The sequence below is a fragment of the Psammomys obesus genome, unplaced genomic scaffold, assembly GCF_907164565.1.
Source record: "Psammomys obesus unplaced genomic scaffold, mPsaObe1.curated_primary_1811, whole genome shotgun sequence".
In the NCBI taxonomy this organism is placed as follows: Eukaryota; Metazoa; Chordata; class Mammalia; order Rodentia; family Muridae; genus Psammomys; species Psammomys obesus.
This window is the reverse complement of record NW_026585504.1, coordinates 19,804,311-19,819,199: the sequence shown is the minus strand read 5'-3', so window position 1 is coordinate 19,819,199 and position 14,889 is coordinate 19,804,311. Positions and strand designations below refer to the sequence as shown.

General features: G+C 40.8%; 1 protein-coding gene across 1 annotated transcript in view; it reads left to right on the top strand.

Moving 5' to 3' along the window:
• The first annotated feature begins 334 nt into the window (after positions 1 to 334).
• The window catches only part of Cdin1 (CDAN1 interacting nuclease 1), a 211,543-nt gene continuing 196,988 nt past the window's right edge, over positions 335 to 14,889 (top strand). Inside the window, exon 1 of the mRNA XM_055598844.1 lies at positions 335 to 685. Coding sequence (XP_055454819.1) covers positions 585 to 685 — 101 coding nt within the window. The 5' untranslated portion in view covers positions 335 to 584. The remainder of the gene's footprint in view (positions 686 to 14,889) is intronic.

Genomic DNA, 14,889 nt, shown 5'->3' with positions numbered 1-14,889 from the left:
CTCGCTTCTCTGCAGGCCACCGGCTCAGAGCGGCGAGAACTGGGCGTGCCTGGAAACAAATTCAAATCCCGCGCTCGGGCAGACGACTTCCGGGGCTCCGGCTCAAGGCTTGGAGGACCGTCTGTGATACCCGCCCCTGGACCTGTGCGACAGGCCCCCCGGGTTACTCGCAACTGGCAATGTGGCTCCAGTGAACGTCCGTGTTCCGATCTCAGGGATGTGAGGCTGGGGAACACCTGCCCCTAAAGACTATGAAGTCTCCGGTTCGCAGCCGCCACTTCCTGGTTGCTCTGCCCTTACCTAAGATGGCGGCTGGGTGCCTTCGGTCCGGCTCACTGCGGCTGCTCAGTACGCTCTGCTGGCGCACACAGGTCTACAGCCCGCCTCTGCGGCGGAGGGGAAGCCTGGAACGCGACAAGTCTCCGCCCCGCGGTGCAGCTAGGGGGTGTGCTTTAGGGGTACAGGGTTTAGCTAAGGAGGAGGAGGACCCCGGGTCGCGCTGCGCTCTGCCCTTCCCTTGTTTCCTGGCACCAAGGCTGCACGAACCCAAGGGTGATCCTCCCCCCCCTCCCCTTGGGCCTAATATGATACTAACCAAAGCCCAGTACGAGGAGATAGCCCAGTGCCTAGTGTCTGTACCGCCCACCAGGCAGAGCCTGAGGAAGCTGAAGCAGAGGTTCCCCAGGTAAGTCACCATCTCACAGCCTTTTCCCTTCAGCCCAGTTCCGCCACCCTAGCGGTGCATAAGAGCCACGTGTCATACAAAAATGGGAGGATCACGAGAGTACACTTTCCCTTTCATCTGCTTACCACACAGAACACTTTATGGCTGAGACACCTGGAGCCTCCCTAGGCCTTGCAATTGAATTAAGGTCAACAGGTATTTCTTGGAAACTTGATACGTATTGGGGAAGTACACATAGTAGGTGCTTCATAAATGTCCAGGGGTTAATTCACAGACACTATGAATAAATAATTGGAATGGGGTCTTTGCAAAGCAAAAATGTGAGTTGGAGGTTCATCAGACTGGCTTGCTACTAATTTGCATAGACACCTAGAGGTGGTAGATCAAGGGTAAACAGAGGACCCACTCGGGGTTGCAACTGGTGACAAACAAGAGAGCCCAGGCTTAAAGAGGACCTTGGGCTGTTGACTCTGCAACGAAAAGGTTCTTAGTATATAGTCGAGGACATTAGTTATAGGGATTATACTTCTGAGTCTGACCGCTTGGACCTCCAGGTCTGAAGGCTTCTCATTATGCATACACATACTCCCCGTGAGCTTCAAACTTTTCTCTTTACTTTGCTGTGGCATTTTAGGATTATCCTGGTGGCTAGGAAAGGTCTCTTAGACTTTAAATAACAGGTCTTCATTCCAAAGATTTGAAAACTGAGACCCAAACATTACTTGAGGAACCTGTTCAGGACAGCTGCGTTATCACAGCTACTACGTTAAATGGTACAGAACATTTTGTACACAGTTTTCTTTTTTTTTTTTTCTTATTCAAAACCATGTTATGGTTTTGAGCATAGTTACCCCCAGTGGAGAGCTTTCTGCCTATAACACATAGCCTTGAGTGTGTCATCACAGAGATGTTCCACTGAGAAGGGCAAGTTATTGGATAACCGGTGTCAATAAAAACTAAAACGTATCTTTTATAAGCAGATATTTAGTAGACTAATTTTTCTAGTCTCTTATCAGAAAGGCTATCTTTCCAGTATTGTCCATACTTAAGGGTGATAGTATTCCTTCATAGCCAGGGGATTTTATCATGGTTGCTGTCCAAGAACACAGTTGACAAGTGGGAATTTAATTATTGTCTTTAACATTTTTTTGAGTTCTCTCTATGGCTGATCGCCCAAGGGAAAAGGTATAAGAACTGCATATATATCATGTGTCATGTAACATATCATATGGATTATATATGTATACATTGCTGGGCAGTTTCGGTTGTCTTTGGGCCCACATGTGTCAAGGTGTGTGTGCGTGTGTGTGTGTGTAGGTCAGAGGAAAACTTGGAGTTGTTCTGTCCCTCCACCAAATGGGTTCTTCCAGTAGAACTCAGGCTTGGTGACAAGGGCTCTGATCTATTAAGCCATCTCAGCAACCCCACTCTTTTTCTTTCTTCCTTTTATATATATATATATATTGTCTTTGTATGGTTATACTTGTAAATATTTACTAAAATATAAATTAAAGCTGAAAAACAAATAAAATACCTCTAAATTTGCTTTGAAAGTAGTCAGTGTATTACTTGTTAACATATTTTATGTATAATAGCCATAATTCCCCAAAAGGTCAAGACAAATATAATTTAGTGAATTTCTTTAATGGCTGCCCTAAATACAAGACACAGCATCAGCTTCTGCGTTTAACTGGTTGTCATATGGTGCTGACTAAAGGAGAACAGGAGGCACTGGGAAAATGGCTCAATGAGTGAAATGGTTGCTAAGCATATATGAGGACCTGAGGAGCCCCAGCATCCATGGAAAAGCAGAGCAGCTCAAGTTGAGAAAATGCCTCCATCAGATGGCCTGCCAGACATTTTTCTGGGGCATTTTTCTTGACTAGTGATTGCCATGAGAGAGGTGCAGCCCACTGTGGGAGCCTGGGCAGGTGGTCGCGAATTGTGTAAGAAAGCACACTGAGCATGCCATGGGCAGCAAGCTAGTAAGCATTGCCCCCGCCATGGTCTCTGCTTTAGTTCCTGCCTCCAGGCTCCTGCTCTGACTTCCCTTCCAGATGACCTGTAACCATAAGCAGAAATAAACCCTTCTTCCCCAAGTTGCCTCTTTGGCCATGGTGTTTTGTCGTTGCAGCAGAAAGCAAACTAACACATGGGCTGTTGTCGAGACACACCTGACCTTGTTGTAGGGGGGAGGGTTGCACTGGAAGCCCTATCGGTGAGGAGGTCACTGAGAGGCCCTGTCTCAAAAGGAGAAGATACCTGATGTGGATCTGGCCACCACGTGTACACACATGGATGAGTGCACCCACAGGCGTGGTCATGCACAGGTGCACATCACCAAAGAAGAAGAAAGAAAGCATAACAAGAAACACCAGCCTCATATGTAGTTGCAAAAGAGAAGAGTAACTTAATAGTTTTTTTTTTTTTTAAAGATAATTGTGGATTAAAAAAAAAAGACTGAATGTTTTAATTACATAAAATCTAACAATAACTGGGTGTGGTGGCTCCCACCTTCGATCCCATCATTCAGGGAGGTAGAGGCAGGCAGATTGCTGTGAGTTTGAGTCTGGGACAGCCATGGCTACACAGAGAAACCCTGGTCTTGGAAACAAACAAACAGCAACAATGATTTTAAAAACCTTAAGAAATGATAGTTTCTTGAAGGCTGACTATAATGTGGGTTAAGAAACCCCATCAAAGACTTATCACCTTCTTGCATTGTAATCCTGGCCTGGTTTGAACGTTAGTGATTCTTTTACCTATACAATATTGGTTTGGAACCATACAGACCTTCCAAATGTTGTCACTTTTCATTCTACAATATATATGTATATGTATGTGTATACATATATGAATATATATGCACACGCACACACACACACACATATATATATATATATATACCACATTTGGTGATCTCATCAGTGATCTCATTAGAAGTCTGTAAGATTGTAAGATTTGATGCTGTCATGCTATGGTGATGGAGATGAGGTTTCTAATATTTGAATTTTCCCTTGAAACCTCAAATTTTATCATTGGCAACACATGCTATTGGTTGTTTTCCTTGAAATGACAGGCTCATGTCATTTATATCTGAGGAAAAACGCCTGCCAGATACCCAAATCTGAATAATCGTATTTTATTCATTGTTTATTCAAGTAAGAATTATCTTTCCTGGGGGGAAATGGTTAGCTCAGTTCTCAGTCAGGTGAGTTTCTCCAGGGAGATACCACCATATCTTGGTAAATTGTCTTTGTCTTTACTTCTAAATTCAGTGTTCAGAATTTTAAGAGGATTTGATTTAATAGCACTGATTAGTGAACATTCTGAAGTAAAATAGCAATTTTATTTTTAAGTTTTGTATACATGAGTTTGAATATGTCTGTAGTATCCCAGCCTCAATTTGTTGATGGGTATTGGAAGTTAAAGAATCTAGCAACTGGAGGGACGGGTAGGGTATGGGTCTCAAGGGAGGGTAGCTGGAAGGGGATGAATAGAAAGTGATATAATTCTGTTTCTATTAAAATGCATTTTAAAAATTTGAAATTTACCCACTGTGGTATGTAATAGGTACAAATGTCAATAGAATAGAAAGGGAAATAATATTTTATAATTTTGTAAAAAAAAAAAAAAAAGTAGCTTTGACCTTGTAGAGCCCTGCGAGGTACTTGGGGACTCCAGGAGGCGTTGGTCACTTGAAACACAACCACTAACTGAAATCAGAGCATATTTGTTTTTGAAGGATGTTGATGGGTATTGACAAGTGAGTACCAAGAAGATCGCACGTTCTCTCACCTGCACGAAATGGGGCTATTTGTCTCTGCAACTCTTGCCAGCGTTGAGCAGTCTTTATTTAGTCTTTACTGTGTTGAATTAAGAGTGACTTCTAGTAATTTGCGTTTGTATTAGCTCCTTTTATCTTTGCTCCCCTTTTCTTGGGATCAAGTCGAGGTTGATGCAAGAAGAGGCTATATTATTGGGCTGTACCTACACCTAGTGCTCTTAAAATTCCAGTGAGCTGTAAGTTATTGCAACAGTTTTTGTCTTTCTGCCTTAACAGAGGCACTTAGTGTTCTATGCCTATCTTTTCATGGAGTATTTGGTTTTTTAAAAATGTCTTTTTTTGCTGTAGATGTTTTCTCTTTTGCTTTTAAGTATTCTGATTTTAACTTCCTTGAACTTCAACTTTTGCTTCTTTTTTCTTTTTCTTTTTTTTTCATTTTAGATTTTTGAGACAAGGTCTTTCTATATTTCCCTGGCTGTCCTAAAACTCACTATGTAGACCAGGCTGGCCTTGAACTCACAGAGATCTACTTCCCAGGTGCTGGGATTAAAAGTGTGCACCACCACACCTGGCTTTTGTTTTAAGTGTCAAGGTCTCACTGTGTAGACCAGGCTGGTATTAAAAGTTTTTGTACCACCGCTCCTGGCCCACTGTTAAATTCTTTTTTTGTTTTGATTTTTGAGACAGGGTTTCTCTGTGTACCTTTGGCTATCCTGGAACTTACTTTGTAGACCAGGCTGCCTTGAACGAAGATCCACCTACCTCTGCCTTTGTGCTGGGATCAAAGGTGTGTGCTACCACGCCCAGCTTTAAATTCTTTGTATTCCCATTTGCAGTTCATTTTAATATCTGCAAAATAAGTTTTCCTCACCATTAATTTTATTCATATTTCATATGTCCTGAGGGAAGCCTCACTTCCTTTTGGCTTTGTTGGTTTTACTGAAATTTCAAAATTTCAAGCCACCTTGAAATTTAGGAATTTAGGCATTCCTCTTTACCTGTCTATTCTTAGAATCCTCTATAGCTCAGTCATAGAATACTTCCCCCGCATGCATAGGCTCTGGGTGCAGTTCCCAACATTCTAAGAAAAAACAGAATCCTCTATTTATTGTGAAGAGGTGGAACTTCATGAGCTTTAATACTTGATACTTTGAAGTCCACCCTCCTTCTGTTCTTCCCTGCAGCTTGATAATAGTGGATCTTTCTGTCATTGGCAGATCGGGTGCACTGTGTGAGTCTACTACCTAAAGTTGTTGTCAGGGCTGTATTTTATGTCTACATTTTTTGTACTTTCTTTCCTGGTTCAGATTCAGGAAGATACTTGCAGCCCAATCAACTATTTTTCCCAAGGAAACATAACATACAGGAGAACTTCTAAGATGTAATAAAACTAAATGACAATGCCTGATACAAGAACAGGACTATACCATGTTTATATTTTATATATATATATAACCATATATATATATGGTTATACATAACTACTATATATATAGGTTGCTAATACGCTTCCTGCACATTCTATTTGTATATATTATATGTCTTTGTAAATAATTTTAAACTTACAGCAAATGTGTAGTGGTATTCCAGAGAGTTCCCTATGCCCAGTTCTGTAAATGTTAACAGTTTTGCATGACTGTTAGACCAGTTGTCAGAATTTCAAAATTAGTTTTAATATGATATACTCGGTTGCTTTGCAGATCTTTTTTGAACTCTGCATTTTTTTTTTTTTTTTATCATGTCCTAGGAGTTCTCTGGCATGTGGTGCTTCCTGTTTGATTTTGATATCTCTGGAGAGAGTACTGATCAGTTGTTTCCAAAGAGTTTCCCTCTATGTGCTGCTTGCTTTCTCCCAACAAATTTACGGTAGAAAGTTTCAGCAGCTGCACCCCAGAAATGACATGTCCTTCTTAGAGTATCGTGTCTACATTTCTACATGTGACCCGTGTGACTTTACTTGTCTTACTGTTGGAAGTCACAACCATTCGTGATGGTTCGGTTATGACTGCTGAGTGTCTCCGTGGTAAGGTTGCTGTCCCTCCTGTTAGTAAATGCCTTTTGGAGATATGCTTCTCATCACACCTTTACTTTCCCAGGAAAATGAGCGTCCATCAGTGGCTCTTTCACTGTTATTATATTTACCGAATAGTGGTTCAGGTCAGGTCAGAGTATTCATCCCACTAATATTGTCTGCTATCGTAATTTTATGGGAAACAACCCTCCAATAAGGCCATCATTTTCAATGGTATTCGCAGAATTTTCCAACACTTTATCTTAGAATGTTTGATCTATAATAATTCACTTTGTGTTTACTTTATTTACAACACAATTTGGATTTAAAAAACCCAATAGGATGTGTTATAATTAATTTAAATAGTCTAGAGTATCGGGAAAACAGATTAAAACATAACTGCTATCTATAATAGAATTTCAGAATTTTAGAAATGGAAAGATTTCTTGAGCAGGTTCTATCTATCTATCTATCTATCTATCTATCTATCTATCTATCTATCTATCTATCGATGTGCTCTTACTTTTTAATCCTGGTTGGCTAGTGCTAACTCACAGAAATCCATCTCAGTGCTGGTATTAAAGGCATGTGCTGTTACACCTAGCCACAAGTAGGATTCTTAAAGAAGATATGTATTGGTTAGAAATTCTTTTACTAATAAACTATTTATTTGGCACATGTTTCTTGATATTCTTAACCATGCATTGATCATTCACTTACTATCCAGATGAGTTACTCATCAAAATTTCGAGATCATGAATCTAGTCTAGTCCTCATTGCTGAATCTTTGACCCAGATACTGGGCTCTGGTTTTTCTAATTGTGCCTTTCAGATTTGTAGACATGGTTTTTTGGTGTTGGCCCATTCTTGTTAGTAACATGGGCAGCCATTCATTCATAAAAATGCCTTCAATTCCTGCTCTAAGTAAAACCTCAAAATTAGCAGTTAAAAACTCTGGCTAAGTCCCTTCTGCTTAAAAAATATACTTGGTGGGAAGAGGGACTGCCTCTGACATAATCTGATTGGCCTGCTCGTTGATCACCTCCCCCTTAGGGGGGAGCAGCCTTACCAGGCCACAGTAGAGGACAATGCAGCCACGTTTGATGAGAACTGATAGACTAAGATCAGAAAGGAGCGGAGAACCTCCCCTATCAATGGACTTGGGGAGTGGCATGCATGCAGAAAGGGGAGGGAGGGTGGGATCGGGAGGGGAGGAGGGAGGGGCTTATGGGGGGATACAAAATGAATAAAGTGTAATTATATATATATATATATATATATATATATATCTTTTAACAAAATAAAAAAAATATACTTGGCCATCTTCTTGATACTGGAGTGGAGGGTACCTCTGCTATGCCTCTGCCTATGTTGAATTTACTCTTCTTGGTGGACTTAGGGGTCCAGTCTGGTCAGCTACAGACTAGCACAAAGTATTACTTAATTTGTGTTTCTTGGAAGTGTCCAGGTTTAATTTGGTGCAGTCAAGGTCTGGTGCTGTCCTTGGAACAGCCCCTGTTTCCCATGCAGGATGTGATTTATGATGTTACCTCTTGTCAGAGAGAGTCCTCTGTTACACGTTCTTGCTTCCTATAACCATTTGTCCTTAGGATACCACCTGGTTTTGTCTCATGTTAGTCTGGGTCAAAGCTCCCTCGCTGTAGAAGGAGGAGTAGCATCCCAGAGCTTGTAAATGGAAGAAACAGGTTTCAGACTCAAGTGAAGTCTGCCTCTCAAATCTTACTCTGTTGCCGCTCCCTGTTATACTTCCTTAAGGTTATGGTGATCATTAATTAAAACAGAGCAGGTGGAACACAGGGCACAGTGTGGAACTGATAGGACGGGTAAGGACTGGGAGTGTGATGTAGGATGTTAGGATGTAGTCCTTTGTCTACAGCAGAGGAAGTCTGAGTGCTGTACATATCTGTAAATATATGTCTGTAAACATGTGCATGTTGAGACAAAAGGCAGCAGATTAGCAGAAAACAGAAATGTTTATATGGACCAGTGGATGATGTGATGCTGAATAACTAAGATCTGATTATGTCTGATGTTTCAACAAATATCAGAACCTTGCCTTTTATGTTTCAGTGTTGCGTAGTTGATCTGTGACATTGAACAAGTTTTTAGCTTTGGTTTCAAGGATCACAGTGAAGCTTTACAATGTATAATTAATACTCTTAGGCTTGGTTTACGTAACTGAAATATTACTCCTGTTGGCCTTGTTCCTCGAAATTGAGTTGAGTGGTGGTTCTTAATTTGTGGTTAATTTTTTACACTCTGATAATGTTGTGGTGAGCCTGGTTTCCAGAATAATAGGTGAGAATGACTTCTAAGGGCAGAAAAAGTCTTCTGTTGAACCTGAAATGTTGTCTGTGGCTTTGGCAAAGAAATGCGATTAATTTGCAAGATATTAAAAAGTAGTGTTAATTCATGTCTTCTGCAGATATCTAGAGTTGCTTCCATAGCCAATATTGGTCAGAATGGGTCATCTAAGAAGTATGTATGATTATTTGGTGTATGCATAGTCTGGACCAGTCTTGTAAAGTATGTTTTGTTTTAATTTTTTTTTTTTGTAAATTCTGTTAAGTATTCAAGTTTTGATTTTGTTATCATATTGTAGGCTAGGTTTCAGGTTTTCTGGGAGGTCATTTTGCTTACACATGGCCTCTGTGCTTTCTAGAGTAAGTTTTAGCTTTCATGAGATGCTTGTACGCTTCTGCATTTGTAACACTGCAAAGTTAAGGTGAGCCTGGATTATTGGTAAAGGGATATTTAGGCAAACTGTTAGATAGCGTTCTTCTGAGAAGCATTCACATCTTCATTGTATTTCTTATTAGTTTTGGGGGGAGGTTATTCATATGATTAGGATACTGAATTCATTTTAAGTCTGTATTCAGGCATCATGCCTCAGCTTTCTCAACACTAACCTGTGTGAGAATGGTAAAGAAATTACATATTTCCATACGGAAAAAAGATTGATGAAAGTATGAGGCAGTACTATTTTATTGTTTAACTTTCAATAAATGTGGAGTGAATTTACCATTATTTTTATTATACCCTTTTATGCAGTTTTGCATAGTGATTGAGTTTTTTTTAGAGACAGAACAATATGTAAGTTCTATGTTATAGTTAAGTCTGAAAAGTGACCTTCATATATAAAAATCATGACACCTTACAGAGGCTGGGTAAACACTATTTTTGTTGTTCTTTGTTCTTTGTTGTTTTAATTGCATTACTGATGGTAAATGTTTTCAAACATATGATAGAAACTATCTTCCTCCTTTCTACGGATATTGAATGGCTGATACGTGGGGCTGCTTTATAGAGCACACTGTGGTTGGTGTGGGATCCTAACTAAAGGAGAAGAGGGGGATAGAACAGATAGCTGGATCTTAGACTGTGAGGTCTCTAGACTTGACACCAGAGGGGAATATTCTGGTGAACAGATAGCTGGATCTTAGACTGTGGGGTCTCTAGACTTGACACCAGAGGGGAATATTCTGGCACCACTCGTTTGAGATGGTGATTATGTGGTGAGCCAGCTTGTGGGGACACAGAAACAAAGCTGGGTGCATGCTGATCCCTATCTACTCTTTCCTGGCCACACTGAAATTAATACCTCCTCCACTTGTCGTCTCTTTCTATCCCTTTGCTCTCACGAGGCACCTAGTTAACAGAAGCTAAGGCCCCCTTCATGCCAAGGGCCACTCACATGGTTTCACATACTTATGAGTGTGCTACTTGGTGGAGGTGTGGTCTTTCTGTTCACTGTTGCTTTCAAACAGAAAATATATGTTTTCAACCTCCTGTCATGTTGAAACTGTAACTTGATATATTTGGGGGTTCAATCAAGCTGAGAGTTCCACAGTTCTCATTTCTAAGCAAAATGTTGAAATGTCTTAGAACTTCTTTCTTTTACATGTTTGAAATGTAATAGTTCAGCTGCCAAGGATGATTAAAACTATTCAACAAAGCACCCTAAACTTAAGAACGTGAGAATAAATATTTTGAAACAATGAAATTTAGTTATAGAGAAAGTAAAGTAGATTCGTGTTTTTTGATGCGATTGTTCAGTCAAATATTGAACTATTGACTCTTTCTCCAACCACGTGTTGGTCCTAGTCTTTTTCTGTGATTGTCCTGGGAGCAGAAGTCATGTCTAAAATACCTGGTACATTGTCACTACCTCCTGTCTTATATGCCTTACCTTACATGCATTTAGAAAAAAGTCACTGTTATGACCTAGTCTTTGCTCTTGGAACAAGAAAGAATAAGCTAATCTGACTCTAATCTTATGTTTATTCTGTTGGAGGAAATGGGCGATATAGCAGACCCAGCGCATTTACAAGGGTTATCACTTAAGGCTGTTGGAAATCCTCAAGTTCTCAGTTAGCATCATGTAGGATATCCAGGGCCTGCGGAGCTGTGGGGTGAGAGCATTTGGTTAAGCTCACTTATCAGCCGGTTCACTCACCGCTTCCTCAGATCATCGATGCAGGATGAAGGATTGGGATGTGCACACAGCAGGCTTAGGAGTCAGTGCTCATCATGCGTACTTGTGATCCCTTTCAGGTACTCAGAACCAGGTCTATAGAGAAGGAAGATGGATCCCTCGGTTTGACATTTGTTCTTGTGGTGTACTGTAGTTCCCTGACACCCTGCAGCTTGCAGCATAGAACCTCTGACTCTTGGTGGAATAAGACTTGTAGATTCCTTGCTTGTGGATAAGATCTTAGAAGAAAAGCAACATCTAATCAGCCTCTCTCCAATCACACAAGAAATTAGACTGACAATACGTTTTTTTTCCCCCAGTTCTTTTTTGTTTCTGTCTATAGTTCTCTGGAGCTGCTATCGTTTGCTTAAGGTATATTATTCCACTATTTGTTTTTGCTGATACTATTGGTAGGAAAGCTATAAAAATTGATACTAACTTGCACTTCAAGCCTCATTTAGCTAGGGTGGCAAATGGATTGGGTCTGTGAGACAGACTTCATTGTATAACATTAAAAAGCCCCACAGACTCTTGCAGCCTGCATGTTTCAGCCTGGGTGGAGCACAGCTCATAGTCACATTTCCTGACAGGTGGAGGTAAAAGTCATCCAGATCTGTTTTCTCTGGAGCCAACTAATAATATATGGACATAAACAGAGCAAAATTACCATTAACCACAAATTTGCATTTTGAATTTTTATTTGTGCTGTGGTGGGCACATTCGGTACCTACATGTACAGACTATGAACACTGCTACTGCTGTTGTTATTTTGGATTCAGTGGCCTAAAGTGAACTAGTGTTGGGTTCAGGTAACATTTAGAACCGGTCCAGTTCCTTAACGCTAAATGCAGAAACCTGTGGAGAAGTCCCTCCTGTGCTCTCCCTGTTTGCCTCTGTGGTCAGAGCTCTCCATGCTTGCCCTTCTGTTGGGGCACTGACTCCCTCCACACCAGTGGCCAGGCAGGTCCCAGTGACAAGAGAGTGTAGCTGGCCTGGTTTGGACTGTGCCAGAGTAAAAGCAGGGTTCTGTTCACTGACAGACAGCTGCTGCTTTGCACAGCAGGACCGTGGACATAACTGCGGCCGGGGCTTGTCCTTAGGCATCCAGGCTAGGTCTTACTCCCCCACCATCCAACCCCCCCCCACCCCTTTAAAGGAAAAACTAAAAATCCTGAGTGTTTAATGTTTTCAGTTTGCTTGAATTTTTAAACACCATGTGGGCCAACATTTTCCTGGCCAAACAGAGTAAGTCTGTGGGCTGAGTTTGGCTTATGGCCAGTGAGTCCTGGAACTGTTTCTTCTTGGCTCTTGAGAGTTGATTTTGAGTGTCTTCTCAAGACCCTATAGCCCATAGATCACACTGATAGCTAGAAGTCTGTGGTGGGGGTGTTTACACCATAGAAATTGCAAATCATGCAAGCCTTGGCCCCCCTTAGCCCCAACCTTGAACCCACCCAAAGGCAGTTGTTTATCTCTAAATGCCACAGTTTAAGACATTTTTGTATTACACATTATGGCTCTCATAAGATGACTTTTACAGAAATTTCTTAACCTAATTTATTCTCATTATCTTAACTTTTTTTTTTCAGAAAAGGGACTCAAAGCACTTCCATTTGCCTTTCATGCATTCTTATTGTTGTATCAGACTTTTTTCTCTTTATATGTGTGATATAAAATTCCAACATTGCATCTTCACAGTCCCTAGGAATAGCAGGTATTGTAATATATCTCACAATGGACATTTGATTGAACTGATCTGAAAATTTTCTTCTTGTCTTGTTTTTTTTTTTCCATGTAAATGATTTTATTTCATTTTTTATATTAATTACAGTTTATTCACCTTGTATCCTAGCTGTAGCCCTCTCCCTCTTTCCTTCCCAATTCCACCCTCCCTCCCTTATCTCATCCCATGCCCCTCTCCAAGTCTACTGATGGGGAGGTCCTCCTCCCCTACCATTTGACCCTAGCCTATCAGGTCTTATCAGGTCTTATCAGGACTGGCTGCATTGTCTTTCTCTGTGGCCTGGTAGGGCTGCCTCCCCCTCAGGGAGAGGTGATCAAAGAGCCAGCCACTGAGTTCTTGTCAGAGACAGTCACTGTTCCCCTTACTAGGGAACCCACTTGGAGACTGAGCTGCCATGGGCTACATCTGTGCAAGAGTTCTAGGTTATCTCTATGAATGGTCCTTGGTTGGAGTATCAGTATCAGAAAAGATCCTCGTGCCCCGGTTTTTGGTTCTGTTGGTCTTCATGTGGAGCTCCTGTTCCCTCCAGGTCTTTCTATCTCCCCCTTCTTCCATAAGATTCCCTGCACTCTGCCCAAAGTTTGGTTATGAGCCTTAGCACCTGCTTTGATACACTGCTGGGTAGAGAAAGGGGAACCCTTCTCCATTGTTGGTGGGAATGTAAACTTGTACAATCACTTTTTAAATCAGTCTGGCCCTTTCTCAGAAAATTAGGAATAGCGCTTCCTCAAGATCCAGCTATACCACTCCTAGGCATATATCCAAAATATGTTCAAGTACATAACAAGGACATTTGCTCAACCATGTTTTTTGCAGCTTTATTTGTAATAGCAAGAACCTGGAAACAACCCAGATGTCCCTCAGTTGAGGAATGGACACAGAAATTGTACATTTATACAGTGGAATTACTGCTCAGCAATTAAAAACATGGAAATTACGAAATTTGCAGCAAATGGTGGGAACTAGAAAAGATCATCCTGTGTGAGGTATCCCAGAAGCAGAAAGACACAGATGGTATATACTCACTTATATTAGACCTATAAGATAGGATAATACTAAAATCTGTACACCTAAAGAAGGGGTTGCAGCCTTACCAGGCCACAGAGGAAGACAATACAGCTACCCCTGATGAGATCTGATAGACTAGGATCAGAGGGAAGGGGAGGAGGACCATCCCTATCAGTGGAGTGTGAGAGGGGTATGGGTGAAGAAGAGGGAGGGAGGGTAGGATTGGGAAGGGAAGAGGGAGGGAGCTACTGGTGGGATACAAAGGGTATAAACTATAATTAATAAAAATAAAATATTATAATAAAAAAGAATAAACGGAAAATTAAAAAAAATAAAAGAAGCTAAACAAGAAGGAGAACCCTGGGTAAGATGATTATTCCTCATTGAGGAAGGCAAACAGGACAGATGACAGAAGAGGGAGAAAAGAGGCAACAAGACAGGAGTCTTCCACAGAGTGCCTCTGAAAGACCCTTTTGTCTTTTTTATAAAGCCATATTAGAGATTTCTCATTTAGGAAAATTAATCCCTTTCAAAATAGATTAGGTAAATTTAAGGATGTTATAGTTCCTTGCAGCAGGGATTTGGAAATGTTCCACTAGTGTTATACTTGAGGGCTTATCATGTCAGAAGTTATTTCTAAAGAAACTTTAAGCTTAGGAGTTACACTTTTAAATACTAGCTATTTCAACATAAGAAGTGAATATCCTATTCAGCAATTATAGTGAAAGACAATGGGACATTCTTAATTGATTACAAATTAATTTAGTACAGTTTTCTAGAGACTCAACTGATATTTTTCTTATTTCTTACCTGCTAATTATTAGTCATTAAAGAATACAGTGGGCTGAGGAGATAGGTAGCTTAGTGGTAGTATGCTTGCTACATAAATGTGAAGAGGCAGGTCCCCTGGAACCCATGTAAATGCTGGGTGTGTGGCCCACCCATAACCCCACCATTCAGAGGGTGGAGACAGGCGACCCCAGAGTAAGCTGGTTAATTAGGTTAAATATATTGATCAATTCTAGGTTTAATTAAGAGACCCTGCTTCAATGAATAAAGTGGAGAGCTGTTCAGAAAAACTTCCAGTGTCAGCTTCAGGTTTTGACACACAGCACACACACACACACACACACACACACACACACACACACACACACAC